At 46.9% G+C, this 22,925-nt stretch overlaps 1 protein-coding gene across 1 annotated transcript in view; it reads left to right on the top strand.

Annotated features, from left to right (window-relative positions):
• The window catches only part of LOC149320258 (mitochondrial disaggregase-like), a 111,497-nt gene that overhangs the window by 26,567 nt on the left and 62,005 nt on the right, over window positions 1–22,925 (top strand). The window contains exons 4-5 of the mRNA XM_089513216.1: window positions 8,635–8,738; window positions 13,849–13,977. Coding sequence (XP_089369342.1) covers window positions 8,635–8,738; window positions 13,849–13,977 — 233 coding nt within the window. The remainder of the gene's footprint in view (window positions 1–8,634; window positions 8,739–13,848; window positions 13,978–22,925) is intronic.

The raw sequence follows: 22,925 nt of genomic DNA, 5'->3' as shown, positions 1-22,925 counted from the left end.
TCCTGTGGGTCTTTATTTATCTCTGTTGTTTCTTATTCATTTATGCCTTATTTTTCCCCATCCATCAAGGCAGCCTATGGACATTAAAACAGTTAAAAACACATACAAAGACCCAAGTAAACACTTGCCAAAAGTTCTTGTTAAAGCAATTGCATTCGCCACAGACAGGATAATCTTTCACATCTCATCCCTGTCAGTATGTTCACAGCAATGCTCCATCTTCCTTCCTTCCTTCCTTCCTGGGGCTGAGGGCTTGGCTTCCCTAAGGCTCATCCATCTTCTTGGCTGAGCAGAAGTCAAAGCGCAAATTCTTCTAACTGCTACTAGGGTATATCTGATTGTAACTGAGTGGCTCCCTTGCATATGGACTGTTTCAGGTCTGATGTGTTCCATCAGACACACAGACACAACAATCCTTCCAAAGCCCTTCCTCTTCAGCTCTCTGTCCCACTGTCCTGTTTCATCCTCCTCAGCTTCTCTCCAGACCCGCTCTGTCTGCTGACCCATGTGGCACAATTGTATCGTATGGGATCGAAGGGGACAGGTTTCTGGCCATTCCGATGAAGCCAATGTGAAAGACAGACTGAACTTCTTTAAAAAGTTTTATTCCACAAATTAGTTTGAGAGACAGTCTGTCTTTCACGTCTGATTCATTGGCTGGTTCTGGTTTCGTTGGACAATCCCAGTTCTTCCTTCTGTTTGTAACTGCTGTTTTCCAGCAGTTACATAGGGTCAGCAACTGCCCCAGGAAGGCAGGGCCAGAGGCTGGGCAAGTGACCCCTTGGCAACTGCATTTTGAGCCTCGGATACTCCAGGATGCTGCGCTATTCTCCCTGTTCCTCCTCCTGTGTTTGCAGCAGACGGCCAGGCGCTGAGTTGCTCCACCCTCTCCCCCTCCCCAGGACTCATTTCTTGGGAGGATCTTTTAAAAACAAGCCATTTGGGCCCTGCTTAATAACTGTTTGCAACCTGTTGGCCAATGATTTATTTCTCTTATCTCTCATCTCTTTCCAAACAGGGGACCCAAGGCAGCTTAGAGGGTTGGTTAAATACAGCTAAAACAGTTGATAATACAGAACTGAAGACAAAATATTAAATGAGCATCCCAATACAAAATCTAATTCAGAACAGCTTTATTATTTAACACATAATAATCAAAACAAAAATATGGCAGCCCAATTGAAATAGTTTCTGCAACACCCAGCGCTTCTGTGGCGCCAAAGCTAACAACATGAATTTCAGCACGGAGAAATGTAAGGTACTGCACTTAGGCAGAAAAAATGAAATGCATAGACTTAGGATGGGGGATACCTGGCTTAACAAGTGAAAGGGATCTAGGAGTCCTAGTAGACCACAAGTTGAACATGAGTCAACAGTGTGATGCGGCAGCCAAAAAGGCCAATACAATACTAGGTAGCATCAGTAGAGGTATAGTATCTAGATCAAGGGAAGTTATAGTGCCACGCTAGGCTGCTTTGGTCAGGCCTCACCTGGAATACTTTGTTCAGTTCTGGGCAAAACAATTCCAAAAGGATGTTGAGAGACTAGAGCATGTCCAAAGAAGAGTGACTAAAATGGTGAAGGGCCTGGAAACCATGAAGCCCTATGAGGAAGGACTTAGGGAGCTGGGAAGTTTAGCCTGGAGAAGAGAAGGTTAAGAGGGGACATGATATCACGGTTTAAATATTTGAAGGGATGTTACTTTGAGTAGGGAGCAAGCTTGTTTTCTGCAGCTCCAGACAATAGGAGACAGTGGAGCAATGGATCCAAACTACGGGAAAAGAGATTCCAGCTCAACAGTAGGAGGCAGTTACTTACAGTAAGAGCTGTTAGACAGTGGAACACACTCCCTCAATGTAGTCTGGTGGAGTCTTCCTTCTTGGAGGTCTTTAAACAGAGACTGGATGACCATCCAGCTGGGTTGCTTTGATTGTGAGTTCCTGCATGGCAGACGGGGGTTGGACTGGATCAGGGCCCTTTTTAGGGTCTCTTCCAACTCTAGAATTCTAAGGGCCAGCCTGAGGGAAAATGCCTTTGACTACAAGTGGAAAGGGAGCAGCGCGAGGACCAGCCTAGTGTCCAGTGGGAAGGAGTTCCACAGCCAAGGGAGCATCTGCCAAAAAGTTCTCTTCCCACATCCTCAGCTGTGATGGTGCTGGGACTGGGAGAACAGCATTCCCCCAAGGATCTCAAAATTCAGGCCAGCCGTTGTACTAAAACTCTTACAGTGGAGGTTTCTACTTTCCCAGAAGACTGGCTGCAGATTTCTAAAAACAATGGAGTGCAAGGAGGACCCATTGTCTTTGTGATCACTGTCAATGTTGGCCTGTAGTGACCCTGTAAGGATCACTATTATAAGGAAAGCAGGCTTGGACATGGAAGAGGAAAGGGTGAAAAGAGGTGGAAGGAATATCAACAATCTGAGATACGCAGATAGCACCATAATCCTAGCAGAAAACCTCAAAGATCTGGAACAACTACTAAGGAAGATCAAAGAAGAAACTGCAAAGGCAGGCTTACTGTTGAACATAGAGAAAGCCAAAATAATGACCACCGAAGACCTTCACAAGTTCAACCTATGAAGAAATAGAAATAGTCAAAGAATCCCCATAGCTGGAATCAAACATTGATAGGAACAGGGACTGCAGCCAGGAAATCAGAAGAAGGTTAAGAATGGGAAGAGCAGCTATGAAAGAACTAGAAAAGATCCTAAAATGCAAAGACATACAACTGAGCACAAAAGTTAGAATCGTACAAGCCATCGTATTCCCTTTTATTACCATGGATGGATGTGAGAGCTGGACAGTGAGGAAAGTGGCTAGGAAGAGAATCAATGCATTTGAGATGATGTGGGGCTGGAGAAGAGGGCTGAGGATCCTATGGACAACATCCAAAAGGACAAACCAAGGGGCCCTAGAGCAGATCAAGCCAGAAACCTCCCTGGAAGAAGCCAAGATGGCAAGACTTAGACTATCGTACTTTGAACACAACATGAGAAGGAAGGACTCCTTGGGAAAGACCATAATGCTGGGAAAGGTGGAAGGAAGGAGGGAGAAAGGAAGGCCACAGACCAGATGGATGGACTCTAATAAAGAGACCATGAATATGAGTTTGCAGGACCTGAGCAGAGCAGTAGAGGACCGGGTGTCTTGGAGATGTCTCATCCATAGGGTCGCCATGGGTCCAGATTGATGCGAGGGCAGTTAACAACAAAAATGATACTGTATGTGATCTGTATTAATTTTCAATCTTTCTTTGAAATTTTATCCCTTTCCTGTGGTTTCTTTGCCCCACACAAGTAAATGTTCAGGTCACCATTGATTTATCAGGTACAGTCGGTCCTCTACATTTGCAGCTTTGACTTTTGCGGATTGGATTATATATGGTTTTATGGGCTGGATGAGGGAGAACAAACTCAGTGTGAATCCAGGGAAAACGGAAGTACTGGTGATAGGTTCCCCGGCTTCGGGTAGTGAGATCTGTCACCCGGTCCTGAACGGGGTCACGCTCCCCCTGAAGGACTCGGTGCGCAGCTTGGGTGTACTCCTTGACTCGTCGCTCCAGCTGACTTCTCAGGTGGATGCGACGGTCAGGAGTGCTTGTTATCAGCTTCGGCTGATACGCCAGCTGCGTCCCTACCTGGACCGTAAGGACCTTGAATCTGTTGTACATGCTTTGGTAACCTCTCGATTGGATTTCTGCAACGTGCTCTACATGGGGCAACCCTTGTACCAAACCCGGAAGCTGCAATTAGTGCAGAACATGGCAGCCAGATTGGTCGCTGGTAGTTCCAGGTCAGACCATATAACACCTATTCTAAAAGATCTTCACTGGCTGCCTATTCGCTTCCGAGCTCAATACAAGGTGTTGGTTTTGACCTATAACAGCCCTAAATGGCTTGGGCCCAGGGTACTTGGAGGACCGCCTCTCCCCATATAATCCGCCCCGCACACTCAGAACATCCGGGACAAACCTGTTGAAGGTCCCTAGGTCTAACCTTGTACGGACCTCTCAGAGGGCTTTTGCCATCGCTGCCCCTTCATCTTGGAATAAGCTCCCCGCAGAGCTTCGCTCCGCCGCCTCACTAGCTATCTTCAAGAAAAATCTGAAGACGTATTTATTTCGGTTGGCCTTCCCGCCTTAGTTAGACTGTTTTTTCCTGCCCTTTTTTCCCCTTTTGACCCCGGTTTGCTGTAAATTAACTCTTCTTTTTCTCTGCCCTTGACACGCACATTTTTATTGATCTCCTGTTCCTGTTTTTGTAGTAATGTTTTTAACTTTTATATTGAATTTTTCTTCCTCTATTGTACTGTTTTTAAATTTTGTAAGCCGCCCTGATCATATCTATGGAAGGGCGGGGTAGAAATAAAATTTATTATTATTATTATTATTATTATTATTATTATTATTATTAATTTATATAGGCTCTCCAGGAATCTGTAGGTCCTCCAGCGTCACTCTGCTGGAAGTTGACCATAAAATCACAGAGTCCTAAGGATTTGTAGGTCCTCCAGTGCAATTCTGTGGTCAATTTCCGGCTGATGTTGACCATAAAGTTGCATTTGGAGGACCTAGAGATTCCTAGAAAAGTATTTTCGTGGGGAAAAAAGTGGGTTTTTTATTTGCGTTTCTCCACATTCACAGCAAATATGGAGGACCCACTGTATCTTGCATAAACTTACTCTTCTGTAATGGCTGTTGTGCTGGTGTTGCTTTTCTTCCCCATCAAATTCAGACCCTCTGAATGAGAGATGGCCAAGAGTCCCTGGGGGTCCTCCACTGCCCCGCTCAGGTCTTGCATACTTGGGACTTGCTTGATGGGATCAAACGGTCTGTAATGGGGTTTTCTTTTCTTCCCTAGTGCTTTTCACTTTACTCTTTACCAGAGACAAATAAAACAGCAGAATCTGCCTTGAACCCCAGCCCTGTTTGGAAAGCAAAGATGCTGCTGCGGATTAAAGGAGTTGGATGCAGTGACTGGCCCTGCGGCCGCCTCGTTCCACATCTCCTGGGACAGGACCTTGTTCTTGTTCCGTTTCTATGAGTTCCCTGCGGTCTGGGCCTCTGCCTTGGTTTCCCAGCTCCAGCCGCTGGCCTCTCCCTTCAGGCTTGGGAGCTGCTTCCTGTGCATTCCCAGTCCAGCCCAGTTAGCTCCCAGTCACTAGTGCCTCCGTGCAAACCCCTTCCCCTTCGAATAGCATCCCCCGGCCACAGAGAGCAGAAAGCACTTACTGCCATTGATTTAGCTGCCTGGTGAACTTTAGTTAAAGGCTGCCCTCTGGGGTAAATGCAGATTGATATGGTCACCAATGAGGAGGAGGCCTGGCTGCTAATGCAATTAAGAGCTGATCAGCAAATTAAAGCCCTGCCTGCGCAAGGAGGCGCTTGAGCACCGGCCCAGTCACACTCGCTTATGGAAGCTCACACAGGCGGCTGGCCGCCTGCTTAATAATGCGTTTAGCGAGGGCCATGATGGGAATGACCACGTGGCCTTCGTTGGGGGTGTCTATCCGTGTGCCAAACCCCTCGCCCCCACATACTCCCCAACTGTGCCCAGATTCCAGAGAGGGGAACCTTGAGAGAGTATTAAAGAAAGACATAAGAGAGAAGCACACCTTTCCTTTCTTTAACCCCATGTTGTGCTATGGCCATAGACGGGGCTCACACAGGTTTTGGGGCGCTGGTGATGTTCTCAAGTAGCCATGTTTGGTTCGTGTATGTGATTTTGTGACCTGTAAAATGGGGCCTTAGGCTTTCCTAGTCACTTGCCAGACTAGGCAAGTAGGACCACAGGCTTCGTTTGAATAATTGGACCAACAAACTCAAGCCAGGCCACTAACCATAGTCTCAAATGTACATCCTTTTCCCAATTAGTCTATAGAAAAGAGTTTGGCACCCTGAGGACATGAAGGGCTCTGGCCCAGTTTGAAAGGTGAAAGGCTTATGCCCAAAGAAACGCTTTCCCTCTGAAGCTATTTGGCGTCGGGGGCCAGCGGGGAGGACTGGTTTGAGCCCTGGATTAGGAAACTGAGGCAGGGTACAGGCCGCTCAAAAAGGGCGGTATGCCGGCGCCTTGTTTTGCTGCATGAGGGAGCCGCAGCGGACAAACCTCACTGCTCCCTCACGCAGCAAAAAGAACCCACAAAAAGTGGGTTCTTTATGTGGCGCCATTGTGACGCTGCAGTGCGCCAATGGCTAAGCGTCTGTCGCGTCAACATGGCGGTGCCCATGTGTACAGAGCACCACCATTTTGACGTACGGAATACGTGCTGGGGTTGCCGGGCGTCTGTAAGCGACGCTCCAAGCGCATATTCATTACGTGCTAAAAGGCCCATCTGTACTGGGCCCGAGAGAGCAAGGGGCACAGCCCCACTTTGCTGTGAGCAAGTCCCATTCTTGCAGACCCAGAGTAGGGCAAGGGCTTATTGAGCCAGGGCTCAAGCTCGACTTGCCTCCTTCCTCCGTCGGTGGCTAAAATGAGTCCCCAGCTTGTTGGGAGCAGTTAGCTTACAGTTGTAAATGGCTTAGAGACTGTTTAGGTGGTATGAAGCGGTATATAAATGAAGCTGCTATTGCTATATTTACTCTGAAGAAATCTTGCCACAGAAACTTTAGGAGAGGGCCAGACTTCACTTGAAGTACATAACAACCAAGTAGCTATTGTGTTTGGAAAATTCTTGGTCACAATCAGTTTGTTTGTGTATTTACTAGTGAGTCCACAAGGACCTTCAAGCTCCTGTTTTTGCACTTTGGGGGGACTGCAACTGCCCCTAATTCTTGTTGACTTCCATCTTGTCTCATTATGGCTGCATCAGCATTGCAGAAATAATCCAAGTAGACACCACTTTACCTGCCATGGCCCAGTGCTGTGGAATTCTGGGAATTAGTTTTGGGAGACACTTACCTTTCCCTGTCAGATAATTCTGGTGCTGCAACAGACTACAGTTCCCAGGATTCCAAGCACTGAGCCATGGCAGTTAAAGTGTGTAAACCACTTTAATTCTGCAGTGTGGATGCAGCATAAGCATCAGTTTGCTAACTACAGTTTGTGCCAAGATGGCATCTAAAGGCTAGTCCAGGCGTTCTGCATCCTCTTTGGTCAATGAAAAACAGAGGGAGAGTTGTGAAGTCGAAGGCTTTCATGGCCAGCATCCATATTTTTTTGTGGGTTTTTCGGGCTATGTGGCCATGTTCTTCTAGAACTCGTCTAGAACTCTTCTAGAACATGGCCAGATAGCCTGAAAAACTATAGAGGGAGAGTTGCCTGTCATTCCCATAGTGATGGCACTGAAGTCCAGATTTATGGTTTCAGTATGAATATTTTTTAAACCCGAATGATCGAAAACCGATCATGGATTTGTTGACACTGGACAGTCGTTTTAGTTCAGGTTGGTTTAGTATAACAGATGTAGTCACGCATTTCTTTGGTGGATGTTCTTTGTTCTCTTAGGCAGCAAGAAAGAGCATGGGCCCACTTGACAGGTGAAGAAACTGAGGTGCAAAAGGCCCAGGTTACTCTCCTTACCTTTTACATTGTTTTCCCTTTCTTCTACGGAGGTAAATTGGAGGCGGAAGCACACTTGCTTTCTTGTCATTTGTCTAAAGCATCCACAGACACGCTCTCCGTTTGTAAAGCTTTCTGGCTGTATACCAAAATTGTATTAATTGCTTTGTTGTGATCCTTTTGTAAGTCACAGGATACAAATGCATCAAATAAATTAAAAAATGAGCTTTTAATGGCTGTTTTGCTTCTCGTTCACCTTTGGAAAGGCTAATTGGCTTGAAAGTTGGAACATGTTTTGTTACCTGCAGATTGGAAAGGGGCAATCGATATCTGAGATGGCTCAAATGTCAGGCTGGCTTTGTGAAAGGGACAGGCGGTAACGCAAGCGTTCCTGGAGGTGAGGGCCTGCCATTTTGCACCCCTGTTTGGGTGCCTACTATCCTCAAAAGCTGCAAATCCCTCAAGCCAGCGAGACAAGCCATATGTTGCAATGGCGGGGCATACGCCACAGCAGAGTCTCTCACTGGGCCGATCTGGTTTTAGGAAGTGTTGGTGAAGTAGAGTAAGACACTTGTTCAGAAATACGTATAAACAGTCAGTATCTGAAACCATTCCTTGACAGCATTAAGGCTGGATACAGGGCTGCTGCAAGGTAATTTTAAATATACTTAACTAAATACTATTGTAGAATTACAAATGTTCTCATTTGTTAAAAGCAGCAGTAACACTGAGACCAACTGATTTCAAACTTAAGTTTTCTTTCTTAACTTGTTTGGTGGTTTAATATGTATTAATTTTCCTTGCTCCTGTGGTTGACAGCTGAACTGTTTGCATTTATTTTATTGCATGCCACCCTGAAGCCCTAGATTCATCCCTGAATCCAGATTCCTGCAGTGGCCAGGACAGCATTTACACAGTTGAAACAAAGGCATCAGCTGCATCCGTTCTGAGTGCCTGACTTGACCAGGCTGACACATACCAAATCTCGATTATACATCCGCTTCCATAAAAATCGATTAAATCGTCATGCTAAAGCAGTAATGCTCTTCCCCTTGCCCTTTCCAAATTCTCCTTCAGGACCTCCTGTGACTGACTCAGCTGTTAATTCTTCATTATTCTTTTCTCAACAGGGCAGTGACGCTCCTCCTTGCGGCCGGAGCTGATCCCAACCTGGGAGACGAGTTCACCAGCGTCTATGAAACCGCCAAAGAGAAGGGCCTCCATTCCCTTGAAGGTAACCAAGCGCCATCCCTCTCTTGGTGCCAGTTTCCTTGCCCTGGTCCCTGGAGCCCTGTGTTTGCTTTTGCCGGAAGCCACACTTCACACCAGGAATGGCCCCTGCCTTGTCTTTAAAACCCCTCTTGAACTCTGGCCTTTATCACGGGAAGACTTCCCTGATGGTTCTCCTCCTTTGGCAGCCATAGAGCAAGCCTGATCAGCTCTTAGCAAACGGAGACTGGCACAGTTATTTAAATAATAATAATAATAATAATAATAATAATAATAATAATATATTTATATACCGCTTTTCTATAAATCAAAGCGGTTAACAACATATACATATACAATATAAAAGACCATCAGAATACAAAACATCATAAACACAAATTACAGCAATAAAACCACATCTCATGCCAGCTCAACAATGCTGACGAGGGGGGGGGAGCACATCGGGAGTCAGGAGTCAGGGGTATGCCTGCTCGAAAAGGTGTGTTTTTAACCCCTTCTTAAATTGGTTCAGTGCGGTGGCCGAGCGGAGCTCGTCGGGAAGCGAGTTCCAGAGGTTGGGGGCCGAGGTAGAGAAGGCCCTCCTGGTGGTAGTAGCTAATCTGACCTCCGGAACTCTTAACAGTTGCTTCCCGGTTGATCTGAGTGTGCGGGGTGGATTGTACGGAGAGAGGTGGTCCTCCAAGTACCCTGGGCCCAAGCCATTTAGGGCTTTATAGGTAAATACTTCTTTTAAAAGAAAGAGATTGCTCTAAGAGAACCCCAGGCTGCAACTGCACTGCAGAAGTAATCCAGTTTGACACCACTTTAACTGCTGTGGCTCAGTGCTGTGGATTTCTGGGAGCTGTAGTTTTGTGACACATTTTGCCTTCTGTGCCAGAAAGCTATGGTGCCACAATAGACTATAAATCCCAGAATTCCATAGCATTGAGATATGGCAGCTTAAAGTGGTGCCAACCTGGATTTATATCTGCAGTGCAGATGCTGCTTTGGCTGCTACATTTTTGGATTTACCAGTGTTTTAATTACTTTCCAAAGAATGTAAGTTCTCTGTGTTGCAGCAGATCGATGGAATTATTGCAAGGTGCATTTTTCTCTCCTCCCTCAAATGCCAGTTCTTGGAAAGCTTGCTGTTTATTTAGGAAAGGCCAGTGAAGGTTAAAGGCCACGGTGCAGTGATGAGATATAAAAGGGGAGGGGACAGCCCCTGTTGTCGTGTCACGTACGCGCGCGTGCACACACACCCTCCTGGGGAGATACGCTTCTCAGTTGACTAAATCCAAACAGGCAAAAGCATGGCTTGTTTACCAAGAGACCGCCTCTGCCTAATGCATCTTACTCAACTTCTATTTACAGTAAGTCAGATATAAACCAACTGAGCCAGTGTGGCATAGTCATTTGAGTGCTGGGCTAGGAGTCTGGGAGACTGGGGTTCAGCCCTGGAAACCCCTTGTGTGACTTTGGGCAAGCCACACTCTCTCAGCCTCAGAAGAAAGCAAATGGTGGCAAGCCCCCCTGCGGAAATCTTGCCAAGAAAACCCTGTGGCAGGTTTGCCTTCAGGAAGCCATAAGGCAGAGACGACTTGAAGGGACACAACAAGAACAACAACAAAACAACTAAAAAGGATTTGGGGTTTTTGGGGAGAGGCCTTCTTTGGCCTCTCAACCACTTTTGGGATGAGGAAGGGGATAGCTAGAATGAAGAAAAATAACCGCTGAAACGGAAGGAAGTTGCATTATTATTATTATTATTTCATTTTTGGGTTGACATGTTTTATTAAAAATAATAAATCCAGTTTCTCCATTTGAGAAGCAAGGAGAAAAGAAAAGAGAAGGATCGCATGTACGAAAGAGAAAAACTGTCTTTGTTTTACAGGGTTATTTTTTAACGATTTGCATATTTTGTATATAAATATTTTTTCATAAAAACATCCGAATCGGGCGGGCGGGGGGGGGGACCGCGCACGGCACCAGGCAGCCAGGCCTGCGCAAAATATATTAGAGACATTTATATGGATGGCAGGGAGGGAGACGGAGGCTGAAAATTTCCAGGCTCCTGGGTGATGGATGGCGAAGGAGGCTCCCCTTGACGCTTTATTGAGTTTCTGATGATTATCTCTTGTGGAGACATTTTTTACAGATGACGGGGGAGCTGTCATGGCGGACCATGGGGGGAAGAGCTCCCCAACAATAATAACACTTTAATCTTTTTACTGCGCTGCTCCCTAGTATCTCAGATTCATCTTCCCTGACACCAGCCACTTGATTATCCGGCCCCTCCCTGGATTGGCAAAGGAGGGACGCAGGGAATCAATATACATTGCCCGCCTGGACACCGGCAGCCTCCTCCTCCGGCCAAAAATGCCCTCCTAGACCGGAAAGGGAGGGAGGGCCTGTCATCCTGATGGCTGCTTCTGCCCGCCTTCGTTGGCGGTCAATCAGCTGGCGCAGAGAGGGAACCAGCTATTAATTACAATATGAGATTTGGCTCCTCTCTGTAACTTCGCCGCTTTGCTCTCCTTTTTGGAATCTGGTGGCAGCCGCAGGAAGGAGATGCATTCGCTGTTTCCAGGCAGGCTCCGTTTCCAGCAGCAGCAGAGGAGGAAAGGGAAATGCACAAAGCGTGTTAACTGTCTGTGCATCTTCTGCAGGAGCCCAGCTGTGTCATTTGTGGATGGTCCCTGTGTGTTGCTCCCCACTCCCCTTGGCAGGGAATGCTCTCCAGGGTTTAATCCAGTCTTTGTCCAAGGGGCCAAAATCCAGGGTTTAATCCAGGCTTTGTCCAAGGCACTAAACTCTGGGGATTAATACAGACTCTGTTCAACGTGCTGAATTTGAGGGTTTAAACCAGTCCTTGTCCATGGTGCCAAAATCTACAGTTTAATCCAGGCCTTGCCCAAGGCGCTGAATTTTGGAGAGCTCCTTTTTACGGCTATCTGAAACCTGGAGCAGGTTCACCATCTCTTTCTTTGATAAAATTACCAGCTTGGTAGATGAAGGGAATGCTGTGGATATAGTATATCTTGATTTCATTAAGGCCTTTGACAAGGTTTCCCATGACATTCTTGCAAACAAGCTTGTAAAATGTGGGCTAGACAAAGGAACTGTTAAATGGATCTGTAATTGGTTGACCGGCCGAACCCAAAGTCCGGCCAGAGAGAGGAGAAGGAGAGGAGCTGCTTGGCAGCCATTTTGAGACCGTGTGCTTGAGACCGTGTGCTCGTTGCTGAAGGGGAGGAGCTTCTGTGAGTCACATCTGTGAGTCACAAGGGGGCGGAGCTAGCAGACTAGCTTTATATACCAACTTCCAGAGCCTTCAGAACAGTCCGGCCAGAGAGAGGAGAAGGAGAGGAGCTGCTTGGCAGCCATTTTGAGACCGTGTGCTTGAGACCGTGTGCTCATTGCTGAAGGCTTGAATTACTTTTTATAGATCGCTAGCTTTGTATTTTAACATTTTTTAAAATACATTCATTGCATTTTAGTGCAACACACTGTTTAAATAAAATTGCCGAGTGTCCATTTCCCCTAAACTTTTTGCTCATTCACCTTGGACAAAGCCTGGATTAGAACCTGGAGGGCATTTGTTAACGGATTTAAGGCGGTGTACTACAAAACCAAATTTTAGATAGTAAACTAGATTGGTGCTCTTTAGCCTTGGGCCCTCCAGGTACATGGGACTTCATTTCTCAGAATTGCCATTGGCTATACTGGCTGGGGCTTCTGGGAGATGAAGTACGTAACATGTTGAAGACCAGCACTTGAGAGCCGCTGGATTAGATAGCTTGAAATGGGTTATTATGCAGGTCCACGGAGGAAGAGTGTTTGGTTTGTGGGGGTTGGCATCACAGCTGCCATGTTGAGTGACCAGCTTGCCTCTGAAAGCCAGGGTAGCCTCTTGCCTTTCTGCCCTTCTTGTGGGCATCCTTGGAGGCAGCAGGTGGGTGTACTGGCTGTGGAAGTCAGGGTGGCTCCGAACCTTTTTGGTGCTTCCAACAGACAGCCTGGACAGTGTTGTTTCTCATGGCCTTTGATCATAGAATCATAGAGATAGAAGAGACCCCAAGGGCCATCCAGTCTTACCCCCTTCTGCCATGCAGAAACTTTCAGTCAAAGTATACTCGACAGATGGCCATCCAGCCTCTTGTTTAAAGACTTTCAAGGAGGGAGACTCCACCAAACTCCATTGAGGGAGTGTGCCCCACTGTCAAACAATCCTTACTTATGGAACCCCAGGTTGCTTTTGAGGAAAGGCTAGATTGTATATGCATTGTTGCTATTTTTAACTATTTTGGTGTCTTTGAAAAGAAGGGTTTAGGTGAGAATTTGTCACATACCTGTGTAAATCCCCTTCCACCGGTGAGTGTACTTTTTGAGCCATTTTGCAATGAATGTGTGAAGTTGCATAAGAAGAGTTCCATGAGTGAAGCTATGGTACTTGATAGTCCTGACAGCAGTGGAGCTGTAAATCAACCAGATTTACCTTCCTGCGGACTCACCTTTCAGGAGTGGGTTTGGTGGGTCTCCTCTAGTGGAGAGCACCCCACAGGATCCCAGCCCTGCAGCTGCACTCTTCCTCAGTGTCTTTGGTGTCCTCTTTGATTCCCTTGAACAGCAGGAAGAGCCCCTGGGGGCTGTTATTCCCCATTTTGCAAGGGAGCTGAAAGCGGTCCCTCACCATTGGTCATTCTGTGCCAGTTCCCAGCAGGAGGGTGGTTTGGGACAAGGACTGTGCGACTGCAGGAGGGTGCTTTACACACGCCAAGCCTTGTGTAGGAACTTGGTCTTTACTTGTTCTTAACCTGTTCTGCAGGTGGCCTGGCAGGCGGAGAGGCAATGAACAAAACACTAAAATTGAACATTATGTTTTATGATTATTTGGAATGATATCACTTTGTGTACTGCAAAAATAAAATTTAACTACAGTAAAAAAAGGATCCCCCATTTCCCAATCCTAGTGGCATTTCAAGCCATGATCTTTGATGCTTTTGCTGCCCTCCTATTACTGTAGCCCTTGCTGGCCCTTCAGTGTACGAACTGTGCTGAGCCTTCTGCTCCATTTCTGGATGGTCAAGATAGCTGACTTTCTTTTTCCCCATTGCCCTCTTCTCCTTCCACAGTTCTTGTCACTCGAGAGGATGACTTCAACAACCGCCTGAACAACCGAGCCAGTTTCAAGGGCTGCACAGCTTTGCATTATGCTGTCCTTGCCGATGACTTCCCTACTGTCAAGTTGCTTCTGGATGGAGGTAAGGGAAGTGCCGCAGACGTTGGGGAGCCAAAAGGTGGGGCTTTAAACCTGTTTTTTAGTGCATACCTTAACACTTGTGATGACCAGTTTCCTTTGCCTTTGTGCACTGACCATCCTTAAAATTGGACTTCGTTTCCATACACAAAGGATTTGTAGTTTGAATTGACATCCTCACATACCAGTGGCATATATATGTCTGTGCCTGGCTTCCACTCCACCAAATGCATCTGAAGGTCTAGGAAAGCTCATGCTGCCAATTTCTTTCTTTCAGTTAGTCTCAAAGGTCATAGAATCATAGAGTTGGGAGAGACCCCAAGAAGGGCCATCCAAACCAACCCCTTTCTGCCATGCAGGAACTCTCAATCAAAGTATCCCTGACAGATGGCCATCCAGCCTCTGTTTAAAGACCTCTAAGGAAGGAGTATGTTCCACTGTCAAACAGTGCTTCAAGATCTCTCTGCGTACTGATTCTACAGTTCGCAGTTTGGGAGTGTTTTTGGACTCGTCGCTCCAACTGACTTCTCAGGTGGATGCAACGGTCAGAAGCACCTGTTATCAGCTTCGGCTGATACGCCAGCTGCGACCCTACCTAGGCCGGGGAGACCTTGAAACGGTGGTACATGCCCTGGTAACCTCTCGGTTGGATTTCTGTAATGCGCTCTACATGGGGCAACCCTTGTACCAAACCCAGAAGCTTGAGTTAGTACAGAATATGGCAGCCAGGTTGGTCTCTGGATGTTCCAGGGCTGACCATATAACACCGGTTCTGTATGATCTTCATTGGCTGCCTGTTCGCTTCCAGGCACGATACAAGTTGTTGGTTATAACCTATAAAGCCCTAAATGGCTTGGGCCCAGGGTACTTGGAGGACCGCCTCTCCTCATATAATCCGCCTCGCACACTCAGGTCATCAGGGAAGAATTTGTTGAGGATCCCTTCTTCCAGATATATAGCAACCTCACAGAGAGCTTTTTCCATCTCGGCAACTGGGATCTGGAACACCCTTCCCGAGGAACTCCATGCCGCCACCTCCCTAGATCTCTTAAAAAAGAGATTGAAGACCTTTTTATTACGTCAAGCCTTCCCCGAGTCCCATGTTAATGCGATCTTTCCCCTATAATGTGTAATAACTTCAAGTATTTCAGCTGGCTGGTATTGTTTTTAGTGGTTTTAATCTGTATTTTGTAATGTTTTATTAGTTTTAAGTATGTATTGTATATTGTTTATTGTATTTTTATAATGTACAGTCGGCCCTTCTTATACACGGATTTTTTATGCACAGATTCAAGCATACACGGTTTGAAAATGTTCCAAAAAAGTATAAATTTACCTTGATGTTCCATTTTTTATTAGGGACACCATTTTGCTATGTCATTATACTTAATGGGACTTGAGCATACACGGATTTTGTTATCCATGGGGGATCTTGGAACCAAACCCCAGCGTATAACAAGGATCCACTGTATTTTATACTGACTTTCTTGTACATCGCTATGATCTATTTGGAATAGCGGTCTATAAATAAAACTTATTGTTGTTGTTATTATTATTATTATTATTATTATTATTATTATTATATCTAAATTCTACCATTGTGATTACAGAAAGCGACTCCCTCTTGCACCTGTTCGGGTCCCCAGGCATCCTGCAATATTTGTTGTTGTTGTTCTTATGTAAAATCAAGTTGGCTTCAACATACGGAGACGCTGTGAATGAGAGACCTCCATGGTCATCCACAGCCCTGTCGGTGTCTCCTCCTTTTCCTATTGCCTTCCACTTTACTGAACATTATTGCCTTTTCCAGTCAGTTGCATCATTTTATGATATGTGCAAAGTCTGACACTCTCAGTTTGTAAATTCTGGGGAAGCCATGTTGGCCAGTGAACAAAAAACAACAAAATCCACAGAACAGCAGTTCCTTTAATGGGCCAATCAAAATGCAGAAAATACATCATGCTTTTGAAGCTCCACTTACATCTTTATTGTGCAAAGATCTTAAAAATCATGCAGGAGAAAAAAAGGGACAATGTTAAAGTCAGAGGCCTATGTTTTGTCTCAGATGTTACTTCTCTTGTCATCTAAGATGGTCTGGAGGGATCTCAGTCCAGCTCTTCTCTTTGGCCATAGAAGGGCAATAAAATACTGTTGAAATAAAAGTTCCATTAGCAACAGAAAGGTAAATTGCCCCTTGTTCCTGGTTTTTGTTGGCACTTTCTGCTGTATTGTGTTGCATTTTGCTTCTTGGCCAACATGGCTACTCCTGAATATGCTTCCTGGATTTGAAGATATCAGATTTTGCCCCAACAGGGGAAACTTTAACCAGAGAGAGCTAATGGACTGAGACTAACTCTTGGAGCTTTTCTACCTCCAAATAATGGCAAAACTCTTTCATTTGGACTACCGCTGGCAAGTTTGACCTTCCAGCAGCTAAACGTTTTCCCAGATGTTAACAGTACAGAGACTTTTTTGAGAAAGTCAATGTTCTCTGCCCAAGAAAAGGACAGTCAGCTTTGCACAAGACATGGGCAGCCTGGATCTCAAGGGAAGTTACTGATGGAGTTGAATCCTTCATTTCAACTGTCTTTTATGGGCCTATGTTCCTAGTCCCCACATGGCCAAGAAGGGGTACCACCTGTCCCTGCTTTGAGACCCCTCCAGACCATCTTAACCGACCAACATCTGAGACAGAATGTAGTCCTGTGATCCTACCATTGTCACTTTTCTTCTGCTGCATGATTTTTAACATCTTTGCCTGATGAAGAAGCCAGCAGAGCTTTGGAAGCTTGCATGACGCATTTTCTGCAGTAAAGGTATTGTTCTTTTGAGGAGCCTCAGTTTAGTTATCTTTGCTTCTAGTCAGAAGGGTGATATGGGGCAGCCAAATCCCGCTTTTTAAAAAAATCCATTGTGAGATGGAAGAGCTGGTACCAGCTATGCCCACAATAGCCGGACGCGGGAGCATTTGGTTCATAGCAATGTAGCCTCAAAGGGAGGAGGAGGTGAATCTGTTGCTTGCACCGCTGAAGCCGACTCTTCCTCCCCTTGGCTCTGGAAACCAAGGGGTCTCTCATGCACTGTTGTTGTGTGCCTTCAAGTTGTTTCTGACTTAGGGCAACCCTAGAGTAAACCTATCATGGGGTTTTCTTGGGAAATTTCAGAGTTTCATTTCATATGACATTCTTTTGGGAAAGTCATTTGCCAGAAGAAAGGCTGTCCAGGGTGTCTAGAGCAGTTAAGGACTGCAATTATATATACATTAAAAAATAGCTTTGGGGGCCACATGGATCCCAGGTTTGCATTTTTCCCATCCTGTCATTAAATGGCTTGGCATCTTATTCTATGTGTGTGCGCAATTTCAAGTTGCTTGTTGACCTCTGGTGACCCCATGGCATCCATAGGGTTTTCTTAGGCAATTTCTTCCTTTGGAATAGAGCCTCTGGCACCTGGTATTTGTTGGAAGTCTCCCATTCAAGGACTAACCAAGGCTGGCCCTGCTTAGCTTAATAGACCAGACAGGATCTGGTGCCTTCTCTGTGTGTATGTGTGTGTGTGCGCGCGCGCATAGGTGCCTTCACATTACTTGTTGACTTATTGCAATTTCTTAGGCCAGGATTCCTCAGCATTGGTTCTGCCAGTTCCTTCCTCTGAATTACAGTCTTACAGCAGCTGGGATTCCTTGGCGGTCTCCCCTCCAGCTACTACCCTGGGATGACCCTGCTCATCTTCCAATGGGATCTGGCACCAGTTTAGGGCATTTAGGCCCTCCTTCCCTCTGTTCCTTTGCCCAAACCTTTGCTCCCAACCGAAGCCAGGCGGATGAGCCCATGGGCCTGGGTCTCCAGTGGCATCTCTCCCTGGAGAGTTAATGGGGGTCAGTTAGGAATGGGCTTTCTTCTTGACTTTGGGTCCTTCCAGTTAGGGGTTAAGACTCCAGGTGTTTGTATCTTGCTGGGTTTTGTTTTTTAACTGTCTGTAGTTTGAGAAATGTTTGTAAAGAGAACTTCTTTAGCTTTGTTTTTAAATGCTTTTAAGTTTTATGTTTAATCTTTGAAATATTTTGGCAATTGCAAACTGTCTCAGGGACCCTGGTGGGTTGAGAGGTGAGAGGCAAGTAGTTTAAGTAGGGAAACAAACAAGGAGACGGAGAAGTATTCTCAGCTATCTGACCCTAGCCCCCCCCCCCAGCACCCAAGACCTGTGCTGTGGTCATTCTCTACAGAGTGGGTGGCCAGTCACTGGTCAGCCTGTCCTTGAGATTCAGACTGGACCTCTGTGCTGACACACTGAGCTCTCGGAAGGCCAGCCAGGGGGCCTGGGGAGGCTCAGAGCGGGAAGCCCCTTCCCCAGCAGGGTCCCCCAGCAGCGTATGGGCAGGTGCTTGAGAAAGCTTGGAACCCTTCTTGGTGGCCATGGGGGTCAGGAGGCTTTGGGGCTTTCCACAGAAAGGCTGGGTGAAGTTTGCAAGTGGAGTCTTATATGCTTTACTGGAAGACAGAAGCCTGTTGTTGTTGTTGTTGTTGTTGTTAATGATGATGATGATGATATGTGCCTTCAGTTTGTTTGCAACTGATGGCAACCCTAAGGCAACCTTACTATGGCATTTTCGCCACGTAATTTGTTCAGAGAGCATTTGCCCATGCCTTCCTCTGAGGCTGAGAGAATGTGACTTGCCCAAGGTCACCCAGTGGGGAATTGAACCCTGGTCTCCCAGAGTTGTGGTCCAGCGCTCCAACCCCAACACCATGCTGTTTGCTGGGAAAAGCCTTCTGTATAGGGGTGGGCAGTGGCAGCAAGGATGGGGACTGCACATTTCTTTCTGCCATAACTGTCTGGACGTCACAATTCTGGGTCTGGGAGCCAATTTTTGACAGCTTTGGGAGTCGTGGAGACCAAAGAGATCCAAACCAACCTGTTTTTTAGAGTGGAGGAGTCTTGGTATTTTCTGTGTTTTGTAGCTGTGTTTTGTAGCTGAATTTTGAGTGTGGGGTGGGGGTCCCTGGAGGGCTTTGGGGGCTGCAAAACATGCAACCCCTGCTTCAGTCAAGCAGAAACGGGGCAGGGCTGGTGTTACCAGAACTATGGCTTCTTCTTCTTCTTCTTGCTGCAAGCCCAGAAGTCCCACCTTTGCTTTGTCCCCGTTCCCAGCCAGACACCCACCTTGTGACTTCCTTTTGTCCTGAATTTGGGTGCCCCCCCTTCTCCTCCCCATCCCTTAATACAATGAAGCTGGCTTTCTGAGGAGCATCCTTTTCTTTTCATCCCAGGGCCTCAGACTCATCATTGACTTGATGGACTTTTAACAGCGTGTTTGCTTTCTCTTGTTCCCAGCGTCCCCTTTGTGAAGACTTGGAGGCTGGAAAGCTGGACACTCCCTTGGTGCCAACACACAAGCGGTGCCCTTTGCCCTATCCTGGAGCTCCTCCGCCACACCTGCCTTCCTCCACTTCCTCCTCCGCAGCAGCAATGGGCAGCTCCCCTCTGCCCTCAGGGCCAAAGCCATTAACCGCCCCCTCTGCTTCGATGTGGCCACCCCAAACGGTGATGGCGGGGTGCTAGTGTGTCTGTCCCTTTCAGGCCTCCACTGCCTGGCTATAAGAAGCCCCCCCTATCCGTTCCTTTGGCCTCTGGCGTCCCCTCTGCTGAATCACTTGACCCTTCCTTGTGGTCAGTCTGTCCGTGGCCAGCAGACCGTGAGGTGAGACGTGCGCCCCCCTTTCTCTCTTGTCCGTCTGGGGGCTCCTGACCTGAGATGACATTGGGGAAGGGGTTCAAAGCACCCACTTGCTTTGCTTGCTTGCTTGCTTGCTTGCTTCCTTCCTTCACAAAGCATATTCTCCAAGCCTTATTGTGTTTGTGTTTCCTACTCGATCGATGGATCTTTTTGTATTCCTTTCATCAGAGAAAGGGGGCACAGCACACTTTTTCAAGCAAGCCAGTCACTTATCAGGGCATTTCCACGGTTATTGGGACGCCAAAGTTTTTGTCCAGTTTTTGGCTCTGGGGCAATTTGCAGCCATAAGTTCCACTATGAGATGGAGGAGAAGGCAGCCTGGTTTCCTGGCTCTGGGTCCCGCTATTCCTTCACCAGCCAAAGTCCCCAGTGGTCCTCTGTGGACCTTGCTTTTCTGAATCACTCCGGATGCTCTCAGCCCTTCCTGCTGGACTGTCCATTTTGTTGGGGGGGGTGCTTTTGTTTTTCATTCCTCATGTTCCTGGGCTTCTTTCCACACTGCCCAAGGCCAGCACTTAGATTTCAACATCCTGGTTAGCTGATCCCTAGCCCCTACTGTTGGGGAGGGGAGTCTAAACCTAGAGAAGGGTAATACTTGCTGAAGATGCCTATTCCACTGTCAAGGAACTTGTATTATCAGGAAGCTCTCCTAATATTTCATTAAAATACCCTTGTAATTTGAACCTGTTGGCTTGGGCTCTGCCCTGTGAAGCAACAGGAAACAAATGTGTTCCATCAGCAATGGGACAAGAAAATGGCTGCCTTTTTTAGAATGGAAAGATGACTAGGAGCGGGAAGGGCAGCTGTGAAAAAACTGAACAAGATCCTAAAGTGTAAAGAATACAAATGAGCACCAAAGTGTCTCTGTCAAGAGAACCACACATATATACAGAGATTGCACAGTAGGGCCATCTTATATCAGTGGGGGTTCCGTTCGGACCCCTTGCAGGATGGCAAAAACCATGGTACCTCAGGTCCTGTGGTTTTTAATGCATGCAGCCGCTTTGCTGGGACTGCGTGCATGCATGCCCTTTAAACTCAGTGGGGCTTGCCATCCGCAGGTGCTCAGAACCACCATGGGTGGTTGTGGCCGGTACGCTGTTCTTCAAGCTTACATTGCCCCCCAGGATTTTGCTTCAGAGTAGAGGGCATCTGAAGTCCCCTGGCACAGTTTCAGGCCATGCATGTTGCTCTGCCCCCAGAATCAGGGAGTGTCTGCTAAAAGTTCCTCCATTTAGCAACTTGACTCTGCCCTCAACATTTCTTTGCCATTAATATTGGGGGTGTTTGTTAAAAAGTTGCCCTGTCGAGGGACGGTCACCTATTTCTTCACTCTGTCCTTGAAATCAGGGAGTGTCTGCTTTTTAAAAAGTACCTCCACATCTGGGGACTGTCGCCCTTTTCCCACTCTGTGCCCGGATCCCTCCCTTTCACTCTGCTCACATTTACAAAGATAACGTGATAAATTCCATATCGATCCCTTCTGTTGCACTGTAAATTTTGCAAAAGATGATTAAATGGCGCAATAGAGTCTGCCAGAGCTGGAGCTCAATATGTGGCAAGCCGGCGGTATCAACCCCCAACCCCCCGTACCTCCGAAGGCCTCTTGCGCCAACCCCGGCCAGCTCCAGACCAGTAATTAAACTCCGCCGAGACCGGGACATAAAAACCAGTCTTGTCACGGCTCCAACGATCCAAATAAGAGCCTGGCCCGCAGCAGCAGCATCGGCCATGGTTTTATGTCTGTGTTGAAGCTTTTAAGGCTAGCTTTCCCCCACCGGTCGAGCAGAGGGCAAGCGGGGCCTTGGAGGTCTTTCTGGCAATTTGTAAGGCATTTAAAAGCACGTCCGTGGGATGGCCACAAAGCTACAGCTCACCCCAGCTGGCCTTTCCTTACTTCCTGCGCATGTGGCGTAAAGGAGTCCAGTCGGATGCTCAGCAGAAGGAAGAAACCCCTTGCTGAAGAGGAAGAGGAAACTGTATTTTCCTTTATATAAAAATCCCATCTCCGTGGATGGAAAACCATCTGGAGAGGGGGCATACTGGCTCTCCACACACCCAGGGCAAGTGAATGAAGAGTCCTAATTTTAATATGGTTGCATTTGGCTTAAATACCCTAAACAGGCGACAGATCCCATCTGATTTTGGAATCTAAGAAGGGTCAACCCTGGATGGGAAAATGCCAGTGAATATGCCAGATGCTAGAGGCTCTAATTCAGAGGAAGGAACTGGCAAAACCACCTCTGACAATCCCTTGCCTAAGAAAGCCCAGCGAAAAATCCATGGGTTGTTGCCTTATGTTAACTGGCGATTTAGAATCCTAGAATTGGAAGAGACCCACAGACTGGACCCATCCAGTCCAACCCGCTTCTACCATACAGGAAGACACCATCCAAGCCCTTCCTAGAACAGATGGCCGTCCAGACTTTTTAAAATCCTCCAGAAACCAGCCTCTGCTTAAAGTCCTCCAAAGAAGGAGACTCCACTTCCAAGGGATTGTGTTCCACATTCGAACAGCCCTTACTGTCATGAAATTCCTCCTAATGTTTAGCTTGTTCTGTGTTCTAGTCTCTGGAGCAGCAGAAAACAAGCCTGCTTCCTTCTCAATATGACCTACCTTCCGATATTTAACATGGCTATCATGTCCCTTCTTAACTTTCTCTTCATAGAATCCTAGAATTGGAAGGTACTCCAAGATGCCCTCCAGTCCAACTCCATTCTGTCATGCAGGAACTCTCAATCAAAGCATCTCCAACAGATGGCCATCCAGCCTCTATTTAAAGCTCTAAGGAAGGAGACTCCACCATATTCCATTGAGGGAGTGTGTTCCACTGTCCATTAACAGCTCTTAATGTCAGGAAGTTCCTCCTAATGTTGAGGTGGACTCTCTTTTCCTCTAGTTTGCATCCATTGTTCCAGGTCCTGTTCTCTGCAACAGCAGAAAACAAGCTTGCCCCATCCTCAATATGACATACCTTCAAATACTTGGGCATCCTTTCATGGATGGGCATCCTTTCTTAAGTGCTTTGGATGTGGATTCCTGCATGGCTGAAGGAGGTGGACTGGATGGTCTTTGGGGGATCCCTTCAAACCTTCTGTGATCTTCTGTTGAGGTTGTGAGTTCAAGGCAGGCCTGGGCATTTTTCAGACCTTTTGGAGGGTCAGCTCCAGACCTGGGGTGCCCCCCTTCCTAAGGTTTGAGGCATGTGAATACG

Source organism: Sceloporus occidentalis, unplaced genomic scaffold (genome assembly GCF_023333645.1).
Source record: "Sceloporus occidentalis isolate IW3139 unplaced genomic scaffold, rSceOcc1.0.p SCAF_2, whole genome shotgun sequence".
Taxonomy (NCBI): Eukaryota; Metazoa; Chordata; class Lepidosauria; order Squamata; family Phrynosomatidae; genus Sceloporus; species Sceloporus occidentalis.
Note: the sequence above shows the minus strand (reverse complement) of the source record. Positions and strands in the feature narration are given on the sequence as shown.